Source organism: Humulus lupulus, chromosome 6 (assembly GCF_963169125.1).
Source record: "Humulus lupulus chromosome 6, drHumLupu1.1, whole genome shotgun sequence".
NCBI classification, from domain to species: Eukaryota; Viridiplantae; Streptophyta; class Magnoliopsida; order Rosales; family Cannabaceae; genus Humulus; species Humulus lupulus.
Window position 1 is genome coordinate 99,637,763 of NC_084798.1, and position 15,237 is coordinate 99,652,999.

Here is a 15,237-nt window from a genome sequence, read left to right on the forward strand (position 1 = left end):
AGTCTCGGTAACCAAGATGATGGAGTTCGTGGTGGTGGATGCACCATCGGCCTACAACGTACTGCTCGGGAGACCAACCCTAATTGGGTTGGGGGCGGTATCATCTGTTAGGCACTTGGCCATGAAGTTCCCAATGTCTAGTGATATCGGGACACTGAAGGGAGACTAACTCCCAGGAAGGGAATGCTACAACATTTCCGTGAGAGGGAAAAACCAAACAAGTGCTCAGATACTTGTGGTCATTCAGGAGATGGAAGGATCCTTCTTTGAGATGGAAGAAGAGATCGACCCTAGAGTCGAGGAAAGGACCGATCTCAAACCTCTGGAGGAGTTCGAAGAGGTGGAGCTTGATAAGAAAGATACCACAAGAGTGGTAAAAATAGGAAAAAAAAATCTATCTGAAAATGCAAGATGGCAATTAACTTGCTTTTTGAAAGAAAACCAGGACGTATTTGCATGGTCGCACTCAGATATGGCAGGGATTAGGCCAAATGTCATAAGCCATGCACTCAACATTGATAAGAGCTTCCCCTTGAAGCAGCAAAAACAGAGGCTCCTAGACAATGACAGAAAGAAAGCCCAAAAAGAGGAAGTCGAAAGGTTAAAAGAAAATCAGTTTATTCGAGATGCTTTTTATCCCGATTTGATCTCAAATCCGGTGTTGGTCCCAAAACCCAATGGCAAATGGCGAACCTGCATTGACTATTCGGACCTCAACAAGGCATGCCCCAAAGACTGTTTTCCCTTGCCTCGAATGGACCAGCTTGTAGATGCCACTGCAGGCCACGACATCATGTCAATCATGGATGCTTATTCGAGATATAACTAGATTGCCATGCATGCAACTGACCAAGAACATACGAGCTTTGTAACTGATAAGTGAGTGTATTGCTACAACGTCATGCCTTTCGGGCTCAAAAATGCTGGAGCCACATACCAAAGGCTAATAAATAGGATGTTTGCTGAGCAGATAGGGAATAACATGGAAGTTTATGTGGAGAATATGTTGGTAAAATCTAAACATAACAATAACCATGTGGATGATCTCACTGAGTAAGTAAGACAATTCAGTCTATTCGCTCTGTGAAAAATAGAACGATAGTTTTCTCTCCTTGAAAAATAAAGAACCAATTCTCAGGCCTATTCTCTTGATCTCATGTGTTGAGTACATCAAGTAGAATCACAAATAAACTATCCTTCATTCTCTAAGTGCCCACACACTTCTTGAGGTGTAGAGAGCGCTTTGGAAGATCTTGGTGTGAGTACATGGGAGCGGCTTGGATAGGAAGATCGTTCTAAATACGAAAAGATAGCAAGGACACTTGATAGGCTTTAAGAGGTATGATTTCTATTATTATCTTGCTTATGATTAATGTATGTATATTAATAGATCCGCATATTTAAAGGTAGTTTAAATATGTTACAAAAAATTTGTTGTACACTGGGCCAACCCCACCACCATTCCGCTGCGTATTAGGAAACTCGTTCCTAACACCAAGAAGCATCAAGAATCATTAACTGGTCCACTCACTCAAAAAAAAGGATTTTTTTATTTAATTTTATTTGTTTGTTATTCTCTTTTGACAACAGACACTCTGAGTTTCCCAAATACCCAGCACTTGCTTTCACTCATCATCAGAGATGTAGCCGTCTCCTTTTTCTATTTTTCTTATCAAATACCAAGAGGAGGAGAAAACTCCTTAGGGCATATGATGGTACAAAGGAAGCTCTTCCCATTGCATCCAATAATGGTAGCCTTTTGAGCTGGAGAAAATAAAGGCTCAATTCTAAATCTTTGAAAAAAAATTGATGTGATTAAGTAAGCACTGACCACTAAAGCAGTAATTTACACAAACAAACAAAAAAAATAGCAAAGCATGAGACAAAAAATGTGACCAGACGAGACACCAAATCTCTCAGATGGTGCAGAGAACAATGCTGGTTCATAAATGTGCATATGTTTGAGCATCAAGAGCCTTTGTAAACAAATCTGCTAACTGGGAATTAGTGGAAACATGAGAACTTGTTAGCAGTTTAGACTCAACCATGTTTCTAATGAAATGATAACGTATGTTAATGTGTTTGGTCCTTGAATGTTGAACTGTGTTTTTTTGAAATGTTAATGGCACTTGTGCTATCACAAAAGAGGGTCAATGACTTTTGTGGATAGCCATAATCAGTGAGCATCTTATTGAGCCAGATGAGCTAAGTATAGCAGTTGCCAGTCGCAATGTACTCTGCCTCAGCAGTGGAGAGTGAAATAGAATGTTGTTTCTTACTAAACCAAGAGACCAAATTGTTCCCTATATAGAAACAACCCCAAGAAGTACTTTTCCTATCATCTAGAGATCCTGCCCAAGCAGAATCACTATACCCCACCAAGGACATATTTGTATCACATGAATACCATAAACCAAATTCAATAGTCCCTGAAAGATATTTAAAAATACATTTGATAGCAGTAAGATGAGGCTATTTAGGATTGGCTTGATAACAAGCACATAGACCAACACTAAAGGAAATGTCAGGACGACTAGCTGTGAGATACAACAGGCTTCCTATCATGCTACGGTATAGGGTTGGATCTACAGGGTCACCAGATTTATCTTTATTCAGTTTAGAGATGGTGCCTATATGAGTGTGTGCATGCTTGACTTGAGTGAAACCAAATTTTTGTAACATGGACTTGGTATACTTACACTGAGAAATAAACATGCCCTGATCTGATTGCTTAATCTGAAGTCCTAGAAAATAAGATAGATCTCCTATTAGACTCATCTCAAACTCACTTTGCATAAGTTCCACAAATCTAGTAACCTCACTCTCACAAGTTGACCCAAAAATTATGTCATCCACATATAAATGTGCAACAAATATTCCATCATTTAGATACCTGATAAAGAGAGTATTATCTGCACTACCACAGGTGAATCCATTTGACAAAAGATAGGCAGTAAGTTTGTCATACCATGCACGGGGGGCTTGCTTTAACCCATATAGAGCCTTTTCCAGTTGGAAGACATGGTCAGGGAACTGAGGGTCCTCAAAACCTTGAGGTTTTTTCACATAAACTTCCTCTTGGAGAATCCCATTCAAAAACGCACTTTTCACATCCATTTGATGCAATTTTATTCTCAGATGGCATGTTATTGCAAGAAGTAACCGAATAGATTCCAACCTTGCAACTGGGGCAAAGGTTTCTTCCAAGTCAACTCCTTCCACCTGATTGTAGCCTTGTGCTACTAACCTTGCCTTATTCCTTATTACAGTGCCAAACTCATCCGATTTATTCTTGAAAATCCATTTAGTTCCAACAACATTAGCTCCTTCAGGTAAGGGTACTAAGATCCACACATCATTTCTTTTGAATTGGAACATCTCATCTTGCATAGCAGTAAGCTAGAACTCATCTAAAAGAGCATCCTTGGCACTTTTTGGCTCAATTTGAGATAAGTAACAGGCGAAAGCAATCAGATTTTGTATTTTTCTTCTGGTGACCATGGTGGCATTTGGATTTCCAATAACAATATCAGGTGGATGAGCCTTCTGAATCCAGGAAGGTGGTCCATTCTTATAAAGCTTTGCATGTTGAGTCTCCTTTGGAGGAGCACTGGTGACTTCTTCATCACCATTGGAGCCGCTAGGATGGAGTGATCCAGACGGAGTGTCAGGAAACACTTGGTTTTGTCTAGCTGTAACTGGACCAGGTGTAGTTAATACTGGAGCTTCATCATCTGCCACTGGTTCTTCAGAGTTTTCCAAGTCATCAAATCGAACATTGATGGAATCAACCATTGAATGAGTTCTTTTGTTGAATACACAATTGACACGATTGTTAAGTGAATATCCAAGAAACACTCCTTCATCACTCCTTGGATCAAATTTTCCTAAGTGTTCTCGATCATTTAGGACATAGCAAACACATCCAAAAATGTGTACATGACTGACATTAGGAGGCCTTCCTTTCCAAAGTTCATAGGCAGTCTATGTCGTGCCAGTTCTAAGATGAACCCGATTGCAGATATAACAGGCTGTATTAATTGCTTCAGCCCAAAAACGTTTAGATTTGTCCTTAGCATGCATCATTACTCGAGCCATTTCCTGTAAGGTCCCGTTCTTCCTTTCAACAACCCCATTCTATTGAGTTGATTTTGGAGTTGAAAACTCATGTTTTATCCCCAACTGATCGCAAAAATCTGAGAACACAGTGTTCTCAAACTCCTTTCCATGGTCACTTTGAAGCTGATAGACTTTCCCAATCTTAGATTCCTTTTCATTTTGGAGTCTGAGAACCAAGGCTAAGAAGAGTCCAAAGGTGTCTGACTTTTCTTTGAGGAAATCTACCCAAGTGTACCTAGAGTAATCATCAACAAGAACCATGACAAATCGTTTACCACTTAGACTTTCATTCTGCATGGGTCTCATTAAATCCACATGAATCAACTCTAGCACACGGGAGGTGAGTAGCATGTTTACAGGAGGATGTGAGGCTTTTGTCTGTTTTCCCAGTTGGAAAGGCCCACACAACCTATCTCTAGTGACTTTCATCTCAGGTATCCCTTGAACAGCTTAAAGTTTCACAATTCTCTTTAGGTCTCTAAAGTTCAAGTGCCCCAGTCTATAGTGCCACAGGTCTGGCTTATCAAGAAAGGATTTGTTGCACAGAACTTGATTGCTTAGAGCATTATAGAGTCCAAGAACTTTACTTAGCGAGTTAGATAGTAGTAGTGATAGTAATAGCTAGTTGTAGTATGTTTCTGACTGTGGATTTTGGTTCAAGCCGGGACTTAGTTGGACACTCATAGCAACACTTGTAGATTTTATAAGTTTAACCTATAGTTTAAGAATATTAATTATAACCTAAGGTTTTATTAATATGACTGATTATGGAAATGCTATTTATTATACTATAAGGTTTAGATAGACCCAATAAGATAATAACACTTGTCATGTGTATGTTTAATGAGAAATTAAGTATTTTGAGGAATAGTTTATAAGAGTAATATTTGAAAATCCCAGAGTCTGCCAGCAGCTTTGAAATCGTTAAAGGACTTAGTCAAGGCTTTTTACTCAATTCAAATTAGGCTGAAAAAGTGTAATTACGTGTATAATATTTCAGCGTATGCCGATATATCGCAGCTCTAGGGGGCGATATATTGCCACACAGGGATACGAAAAACACGTAACTTCGTACGACCATTTCGACGAGCCTCGGGTATATGAGCCCAAAAGATATATCGCCTGTGGTAGGCGATATATCGGCTCTAGGGCTGTATTTTCAAATGACTTTGAAACCGAGCTCATTTTAATCCTTAACCTCTTGATAAGTCCAGAATCTTATTGACCGAGTCTTCAGCCTCTGCTGAACGATTATTCAAATGTCTTTCAATTAAAAAGCCATTATTTTTTTCAAGTTAAATGAAGATCTTTTCATTCTTGAACTCTATAAATAGGACCTAGTACCCAGCCATTTCTTCATTCTTCAAGCTGAGTTCAGAGCCTACAAGCTGCTAGGATTACTTTAGAATGTTAAACACTTGGGTTGGGGTCATAAGCTTTATCATCTTAAGCTTATCAAACACTTGGGAAGTAAAGTTTATAGTGTATTTAGGTTTCGAGGTGTAGTTTGGGTATAGCATTCAAAGGTATTCCTATTCTTAGTTCCTTTCAGTATTGTTTCATTAGTTCTTATAGTTTTTCTCTACTCAATTCCTAACTCAGTATTATTTATTCTTGGTTAGGCATCTAAGTTCTTTGAACTTGAGGTTCTTATTGGTAAGTATCCTCTTGATGGTTTAGTTCATTCTTTTCATCTCTTTTCTTTTAGAATACTCACCTCTTTATTAATGGTTTTTAGGAGTGTTCCAAAATCCTGACCTTGTTCTCATCGTCCCGGTATTTTTGGTAAGGAAAATAGGATAGTTCTTATGTGATAAGTGCTATGATTATAAAAAAGTGCTATAGTATGACTTTATGTGTTATGATATATGTATGTGTGGGGCTTATAGTTGTTATATAACAAACCCTATCACTTTTATGTTTTGGGGCTTATAGTTGCTATATAGCAAACCCCAACACTTTTATATTTTTGGGGCTTATAGTTGCTTAACTAGCAAACCTTATTGTAGTCTAAGGCTTATAGTTGCTTAGTTAGCAAACCCCAATAGTCACCGTGTACATGGGTTAGAATTATGATATGTGTTATAGTATTTCATATATGTTCATAGTTTATGTGTATGATTATGTTTCATGCCTGTAGTCGATTTTCCTTGCTGGGCATTAGGCTCATTCCTATATGTTTTATATGTGCAAGAAAATAGTCATAGCAGCGGAAATGTTCTTTGCAGCTTGGGAATGTGTATTGAGGGAGAATGGAATCGGTGGACTGCGCGAATGATTCGAGGATGAAGTTGTTTAAAGTCTTTCAATCATATTTTATATGTATTTTCCGCGCTTAATTTTGTAACTAATTTATTTAAGTTATGTTCTATTTTATTTTCAAACAATGGGATCCAATATCCTAAATGAATTTTCATGTATTTAACCTTGGTTTTACAGTTTTAATAAAGTTACGACTATTTTGTATGTAAGTTTTCTTAAGATTAGTATCTATGAATAGTAGTTATTAATGGTCCAAAGTCTAAAATAAGTTGGGTCATTACAAGCATAGTAGTTGTCACTAGTTCTACTACCTGTCAAGACTAAGCACCCATTAGTTGCAACAAGACAATGAGTTTTAGTGAAACTTACAGTGTTGTCATTATCGCAGAGTTGGCTGATGCTAATAAGGTTTTCCTTGAGACCTTTAACATACAACTCCTCAGTCAATGGAGCTACTCTATTTAGCTCCTGATCACCTTTTCCAAAGATCTGACCCTTGTTCCCATCACAAAAGGTCACATCTCCCTCCTTTCCTTTTTTATAGTTCACCAACACATTTCTGTTGCCGGTCATATGTCGTGAACATCCACTGTCAAAGTAACATTGATCTTTGTGAAAAGCTGAAAGAGAGGTGTGAGCAGCTAATCCAACATTCGTGCTAAGATTAGTTTTTGGTTTCCACTCACTATACGACAACTTCCCATTAAATCGATTTAGTTGTTGAAAGTTATTTGGACGATCGATCATAGCTTTCAAATACGTCTGCAACTTGTAGAATCTGGGTCTAATATGTCCTCTTCTGTTGTAGAAGTGACAAATGGGAACAAACCTTTCCTTCTGAACCTGACCATCCAGGTGTAATGCCCCGGATTCCCTATTATGGTTAATGGCCGGATTAGTGGGCCGGGAGGGCCATAACTGTTTAATTATGCCATTAAATGTGTTTATGCATGTTTATGAGAATTATATTATCATATGATGTTAAATGCATGTTTGTGAGTCCACATTTGTTTACAGGGGTATTATGGTAATTTGGCCCGTTGAGGGTATAATTGAATATTTGTTGTATGTTAATGATATATTGTGAGACCACATTATAATGTGGATTGGTTCGAGAATTCCGACATGAGACGATCTTTAAACATGATTTATTGGTTTGGTCATAACAGGTTTGAGCTCGGGGCTCGGGGTGAGTCTCGGGGTGAATTGAATGGTTATAGCGTTACCGGGGATTTTAGGGTAACGGGTTATGAAATATTGGTGTTTGAGGATTTTGAGATTAGCGGGAAATGGGGAGTGTTAGTTATAATTAACAAGTTTAGCGGAATGTACCAATTTTGCCCTTAGGGAGGCTTTGGAGGCTTAAGATGACATAAGGGGTATTTTGGTCTTTTTAGGGGAGGATATATATGACTAAGTGACTTGAAGGCTGTAGAATAAAACAGAGTAAAACAGAGGTGATTTCTTTCCCTTCCCGTACCTTCTTTTCCTTCATCTTCCTTGTGAGATTTTGTGGGCTTGTTGAGGATTTGAGCTTGGAAGCCAAGCCTTGGTACCTTGGGAGAGTGTTTCATTGTTGAAGAGCACCATAACCTGAGCTTAAGGTAAGCTTTTAGCCACTGGTTTTTACATATACTCTGTTTTCGTTTTAGTTCTTAGATCATGAGTTTTGGTTGTGGAAAGTGTGAATCAAAGAGGGTTTTGATGTTAGTTTGATTGGGGTTTGATGTGAGTGAGTTAAGGGTGTTATTGGGGGTTTAATTACATGTTTGAAGGTGGTTCTATGTTGGTTTGAGGGGCTGGTTTGAGAGGAAGGAGCTCAGGGAGAAAATTGGCTCGAGTTTGGGTGTTCTTGCTTCCTGGGCTGGGTGCCGCGGCACGGTTTTAGCGTGCCGCGGCCCATGAGCGTCTGGCCAAAATTGCTAAAAGGTGGTTTTTAGCTTAGGGATTCAAACCATAGGCCTCGGGGTTGGACCTAGTACCCGGTTGGGTAGTATTTGAGGTCTCGGGGGCTGGGATTTGGTTTGGGAAACCCAGGTTATCATTTTTATTGATGAATCCTATATTTTGGTTATGACCAGGTGACCGTCGAGGAATTTAAAGGTTGATCGTTCTCAGGGGTCGTTCATATAATTATTCTCACTCGAACGAGAGGTAAGAAAACGGTGTTTGAATACAGTTGCACCCTGTATAGGTATATGGCATGTATGGTCTGATATTTGAGGCATGCTGGTTGATATATGTGGACATGGATTGCATATTAAATGCTGTTGAACGTTGTTTACCTGTTGAGACACTGACTAGTCAGGGACCGACTCTAAAGTCGAGATTCATGCATTGAATGACTCTATAGCATTAATGCCAGACCGACCCTAGGGTCGAGGAACTTATAAGCGCTTGCCTGGCTTACAACCAGATGAATATAGCCAAGGTATGAGACCCCGGTGACTGTTTGTCACACGGCTAAGGGACGTTGTCCATAGTTTCGACTCCAGAGTCGTGAGGAAGGTTATGTTGGTGACTAATTACCATGCACCTGTCCTAAACGAACTTATAAATGAATCACTATTCAGTTAAGCCCTGGTGGCCCTAACGTCACACGGCTAGAAGGAGCGATGCTCATTACTGTGACTTTTAGCTATTGTCACCTATTTGTTGAACTGATAGTCCTGAGTGGTTATTATGATTGTTGTTGATATTATATCATGTTTTGTTATGTTTTCTTGCTGGGCCTCGGCTCATGGGTGCTATGTGGTGCAGGTAAAGGGAAGGAAAAGCTTGGCCAGCCTTGAGTGGAGAGCTTGGGCGATGTGATGTACATACAGGGCCGCTTGACCGCCACGGTCAAGGAGTTCTCAGAGGGACTAGGGGTTTTCCCTATTTTTGCCGCTTAGGCCGGCGGAGATTGTATATGTGGAACTGTAGTAACTCTTTTGTAACATGAACTACTTGTAAACATTTTGAAAAGGCTCATGAGCAGTTTATTTACTTAATGAAAAGCGCCCTTTCCTTTTTATTGGTTTTACACCTTAACCTGTTAATGACACCTAGATCACGTTTTTAACCAAAGGACTCGGGTAGCGGGTCAAATTTCCGGTTCACCGATCACCGTAACTGTTCTGGGGTAGCCAGGGCGTTACACCAGGACAGTCTTCCTTTCTTCAAATCTCAATTTGGTAGGTCTAAATGAGACACTAACCTGTTTAGAGGGATCTGGGAAACCAGGGCTGAGAGTATTGTGCAATGAGTCATCAAGAGTCTTGTCTTCATTGTTCTTGGACGAAGAGGAATCATTAATTCCCAAATTTCCCCCTCTCTTGTAAAGCATTTTGTAGCCAATGGATGTTCTATCTCCGTATGGTTTTTGAAGTTGCAAGGTGTGGTTTATTGCTGTAGTTCCTGGAGGGATAAACTCAAGAGCCTGTTTAGCCCTTATTAAATCTGCAGTCAGTTTGTAAGTCTCACTGTCCTTCTCATCAAGCTATTTTGTGAGCTTTTTAACAGTGTCCTCCAACCCATCCTTCTCAGATTCAAGTTGTTGTTTGGCACAAGTGAGACCTTTGATCTGTTTAGCCATATACTCCTATTGAGCGAACATCTCCTCATATGCATGTTGTCTCCCTTCACTGTCCACATTAGTCGAGCTTGAGTTTCCATCTTCCTCTTAACACATTGATTGATTACTCTTTGCCATAAATGCCACAACCTGTTTCTCTTCACTAGACCTATCACTTGAGCTAGAGCTCTTTTCTTCATCACTATCACTCCAGGTAGCAACTAAGGCTTTCTTCTTCTTAAAAGTGTTGGCATACTCAGCTTGAATATGTCTGAAACCGTCACATTCTCGGCACTGTATTCCCCTATTTTTCTTGTCACCAGACTGCTGGGTTTGCTTATTGTTTCCACCAAAGTTTCTTCTGGGAACATTCTCTTTTCCTCCTGTAAAGTTTTTCTTGTAATTCCTTTTCAAGAATTTTGCATAATTCTTGGTCAGCAAAGCAAGAGTCTCATCAGTGAATCCATCAGATGCATCTGAGATCGACTTCTTTTCCTCCTTATGCACAAATGCAAGACTGTTATCAGCTTCTTCTATTTCAGAATCTTTCTGCTTCTTGCCTTTCTTCCACCGTGTGAGAGTCATTTCATAGTTCTGCAATGACCCAATTAACTCATCAAGATCAAGTTCCTCTACATTTCTCATTTCTTCTATAGAGGTAACTTTTGACATGAACTTTCGAGGCAGAACTCCTAGCACCTTGTGAACCAGTTTTGCGTTTGAGTAAGTCTTTCCCAGTGCATAAGATTTATTTGAGATATCGCACAATTTGGCATGGAACTCCGCTACAGTTTCTTCCTCCTCCATAGACAGATTTTCAAAGGCTTTTGCCAAAGCTCTCAATCTGGACTTCTTTACATGATTAGTTCCTTCGTTTTTTATTCTTAGTTTCTCCCAAGCTTCTTTGGCAATTTTACAGTTGGCTATAACTTTCAGCTGATTTTTAGAAACTACATTAAAGAGAGTGTGCATAGCCTTTGAGTTAAAGTTGGCCCTTTCCATCTCCTCTGGAGTCCATAGACCCATTTGTTTAGGCTTAGCAACCTCATCTTCAACAAAGGTTGGACACTTCCATCCATCTTCGACTACCATCCACATCTGTTCGTCAACATCTATCAAGAATGCACACATTTTTGTTTTCCAGTAAGGATCATTTTTCCCTTCAAGCATTGGGGGTCAGGATGTGGAACCTCCTTCTCTGAACATCTCCATTCTATACGAACAACAGACACACAAAAAGAATATACTTCCAGAGTTAGAACTCAGAGAGGGTTAGTGTCAACTAGAGAACCCAAAAATCAAGAACCGTGAATTACACGAAGACAAATCAATTATCAATTCCAGTATAGAAAAGATAGGAGGATCGAAAGAAAAAAAATTCTCAACAAACAACCTGGCTTTGATACCAATTGAAAAACCTAAGCTTTTACCTATCTTTCCAATTTTACAATATTCATCTAGATTTTATCTTGATTTATGCTTGAACATTAACAAAAAATCATAAGAGTCAACACACGAAATTACAAGCTTCGTCTGCACTGAAAACTTATTTCAGCCAACTAGTGCTTGGGTTCCCTGAACCAGGGTAATAACTCTCACTATATCAAGATGTAAATTTACAATAACCAGTTCAAGAATAAACCTTTAAACTAAACAATCTTTCTTAAAATACAATGAAGCTTTTTACCCTAAATAACCAATTCCCTTGGTTATAGATGCAAGATCCCCATACTTCAATGTTGAACTCCCTTCAACAATATTTCAGATCCGAACACCTTTAGATCTATGGCGTCAAGACTCAGCTGAAATCCCTTCAGCAATCACAGCTTTATTTCAGAGCTTGCCCAGAAACTTTGAATAACCATCAATGGAGTTTCTAGCAAGAACCTGCAAAAATCAACAGAACAAAGAGAAGAGTAATACAAAGCACAATCTCCAATAGTCTGATCTGAGAGAGTTAGTTGTAACTAATTAACCAAGCTAGTATATATACTTAGCTACAATTAGGTATAAATCAGAAACAACCAACAACTGTTAATCACTAAGAACCTTGCTGTACACACCAGCTGACGTGGATACTTACTAAAAAAACGAACAAACTCCAGACACAACATAAGACAATTCCAGACACGATTGGACCTAATTTGTCATACTAAAAATATTGGTCCTTACACATTACATTTTAAATTATGAAAAAAGAGGTTTCTCATAACAAAGCATTGTTAGAACTTGCAATGTTGGATTTCAATCTTTTGCAATGTTTGCACAAAAAGGAGCTTAGTGAAATTAACAAGTATGTGTATATATATTGAGTGTAATTTATATATATATATATAAATCATGCATGCATGATTGATTTACACAGTTGTTGATCAAGCATATCATCTTTTCTTGTATAATTAGGTGGTGGAAAGAAATAGACTTTGTACATAAAGTACCTTTTGTAAGAGATAGGATTGTGGAACTATACCTTTGGATATTAGGAGTTTTTCATGAACCTGAATATTATTTTGCAAGAAATATTACAACCAAAGTCATTGCCATGGCCTCAGTTGCAGATGATATTTATGATGCATATGGTACCTTTGAAGAGCTCGTGCTCCTTACTGAATCAATCGATAGGTCTGTTTCGGACATATATTATTGTCTCTTATATATTTCAATTATTATTATTAAATTACTTGGTCTACTCATATTAATATATTAATTCAATTCTTGACAATTGATGCATATAATTGTTTTAGGTGGGACATATTATAAAGTACTACTAAATTGTTATGATGAATTTGAGAAACAACTTGGAAAGGAAGAAAGTTACAAAGTTCACTATGCAAAAGAAGCGGTACATACACACAACTCTTTGTTTTCATAATTTCTTTACAAATAATTGTATTAAAACTTTTACTTGACCACGAGGTGCTTTAACAATGTTAATGTCAGTTTTAGAACCGCTTTTGTTTGGTAAAAATTATGCGTCTACTTCATCGTCTGGCTGTGTCTATTTCACCTGAGTTTATTGCTCAAGAAGTGTTTTTATCTGTTCCAGACATTGACAATACTCTTCGTAGTCTTAAAGTGCCTCAGGTTTACCTACTATTGACCCAGGCTCTGAGAATGTGTTGCATGGCTTTCAATCTTCTGGTTGGAGGTTCATGTTGTTTGATTATTTGCATCAGTTTTGCAGTGCTTTTAATGATTTTTTGGATTCTTACAAAAAGAATAGGCAAAGAACGTTGCAATTTGAGCAGAGGGTTTTGGCACAGTTGGCTCAACTTCGTGCATCATCTCTGGTAGAGTATCTTGCCCCTCGCTCATCTATGCAGGGGGAGTCTGTTCCTTTAGTTCCGTCTTCTGCTCCTCCAGTCGTGTCTCAGGATCCACCTTTGTCTCAGTAACTGGTGCTACAATTATGATCACTGATGGGGAGATATATTACTATTTTTCTATTTTAGGATAGGTGGTAGTTGCCTTTGGTTTGTTCAGTTTTAGGTTCTTCTGGTTTCTGTTTTAAGCTTTTTGAAGGTTGGTTGTGTTCGCACTTTTTGGATGTGTAATCTTCTGTTTTGGCTACTTATCTTGTTTTTCGATTTGCTGGCTCTGTTTTCTAGAAGTTTGATTTGTGTGACTCTTGTTGTTTTGTTTCTTTGGGGTTCTATGTTTATCTTAATATGTTTTGCACTGATCATAATTTTTTCCAAATGGGGAGACTGTTAATGTCAGTTTTAGAACCTGCTTTTGTTTGGTAAAAATTATGCATTTGTTCTGTCTATGCTGCGGTCTATTTTATGTCAATATTATGAGTTATTCTGATTGAATTAATGGGTTAGTTGTTTAGTTTAACTGATAGTATTTTCTCCAGCTTGCAGTTCACACGTGACTATGTGATGTCACCTAGTCCTGTCATTCTTTCTATAAATAAAATATTGAGCAGATCATATTCAACTCTACCCTGGATTTTAGTTCTTGGTCTTAGCTTTTTGTTGCAGGTGCAAGAGAAAAGGTTGAAGAAGAAGATGAGGATTTCTGCCTGGGTTTTTGAAGATCAGAGAGGAAGCAAAAGCTTGGATCAGACAATAACTTAAAGAATTTCAGTCAGGTCTTTGAAGGGAGTTCAAAGAGTGTGTTCTGTCGAAGTTTTACTTTTTAGAATTGTTCTTTCACTGATTCTTTTATATTTCTTGATTTTGTTGTACAATCTTGATAGATACTTTACTTTAGATTGTACAAAGTTTTGTTAACAATTTCTTGTATACTTTCATATCTATGATAATATTTCTTGAGTCTAGAAATTGATATTATTTTGATTTAATACTTACATTCATAGTGATTAAGTTTCTTTCATTCCCACAAGTACTTTTAATTTGTCATTAAAGTAGCAAATCTATCTTCAAACAAAAATCTTAGCAGATGAAAAAAAATACTTAAATCATATTTCGATGAAGCTCGATGGTTGTATGAAGGATACTCCCCTAGCTTCAATGAGCATTTGGAGGTTTCTTTGATTTCTTGTGGTTACGGCATGTTGATAGTGACCTCTTTAATCGGAATGAAAGATATTGCAACAAAAGAAGATTTTGAGTGGCTCTCGAAATACCCAAAGATAATTATGGATTGCAAAATCATTTGTAGGTTCATTGATGACTAAGTTTCTCATAAGGTAAAATCAGCTAAAATCCACAATTCAATAATAGTACCTCATACATATATAAATATATATTTAATGTTGTACTCAAGTATATGAAGTTTTGGTTTGGACAGTTTGAGCAACACAGAGATCAATTACCGTCTATGGTGGAAAGCTACATGAAGACATATGGGGTATCAGAACAAGAGGCATGTGATGAACTCAAAAAGCAAGCGGTTAATGCATGGAATGAAATAAACAAAGAGTTTCTCAAGCCTATTGTTGTGCCCTATCTAATCTTAAATCTTGTTCTTAATTTTTTGAGGGTAATGGATCTTCTCTACAAAGATGGTGATGGCTATACACACGTCTGAAAAGTGACAAAAGATGGTGTTGTTGCGTTGCATATAGATTCAATCCCATGACAAATTTCCTAATATATATATATCTTCTATATGATAAGTGTGTAAGGAAATTTTTTGTTTTGAACGATTTTTATTTTTTAATGTTAACTTTAATGGAATATTCTTATATTTAACAGAATATTCTTATATTTAATTGTAGGTTGTAAACACTCTCTACAAGAAAAAATGCTTTTAATAACACCAAAAATGTGTTATCAAAACATACCATAACACTTTTTGATATGTTAAGACCGACTATGTTATCGTAGGTC

General features: G+C 37.8%; 2 protein-coding genes across 2 annotated transcripts; one reads left to right on the forward strand and one right to left on the reverse strand.

The window, feature by feature from the left end:
* Positions 1-4,137: 4,137 nt before the first annotated feature.
* LOC133785341 (uncharacterized) lies at positions 4,138-11,068 on the reverse strand. The gene is made up of 4 exons (XM_062224590.1): positions 10,066-11,068; positions 9,581-9,822; positions 6,751-7,224; positions 4,138-4,410 (listed from the first exon to the last, which is right to left on the reverse strand). Exons 1-4 carry the CDS (start codon positions 11,066-11,068, stop codon positions 4,138-4,140), a joined length of 1,992 nt encoding a protein of 663 aa, XP_062080574.1.
* Positions 11,069-12,126: 1,058 nt separating this feature from the next.
* Positions 12,127-14,935, forward strand: LOC133785342 (germacrene-A synthase-like). The gene is made up of 8 exons (XM_062224591.1): positions 12,127-12,230; positions 12,341-12,582; positions 12,682-12,779; positions 12,884-13,021; positions 13,114-13,328; positions 13,450-13,459; positions 13,924-13,968; positions 14,696-14,935. The coding sequence occupies exons 1-8, from the start codon at positions 12,127-12,129 to the stop codon at positions 14,933-14,935; spliced, it is 1,092 nt and encodes a 363-aa protein (XP_062080575.1).
* Positions 14,936-15,237: the final 302 nt, after the last annotated feature.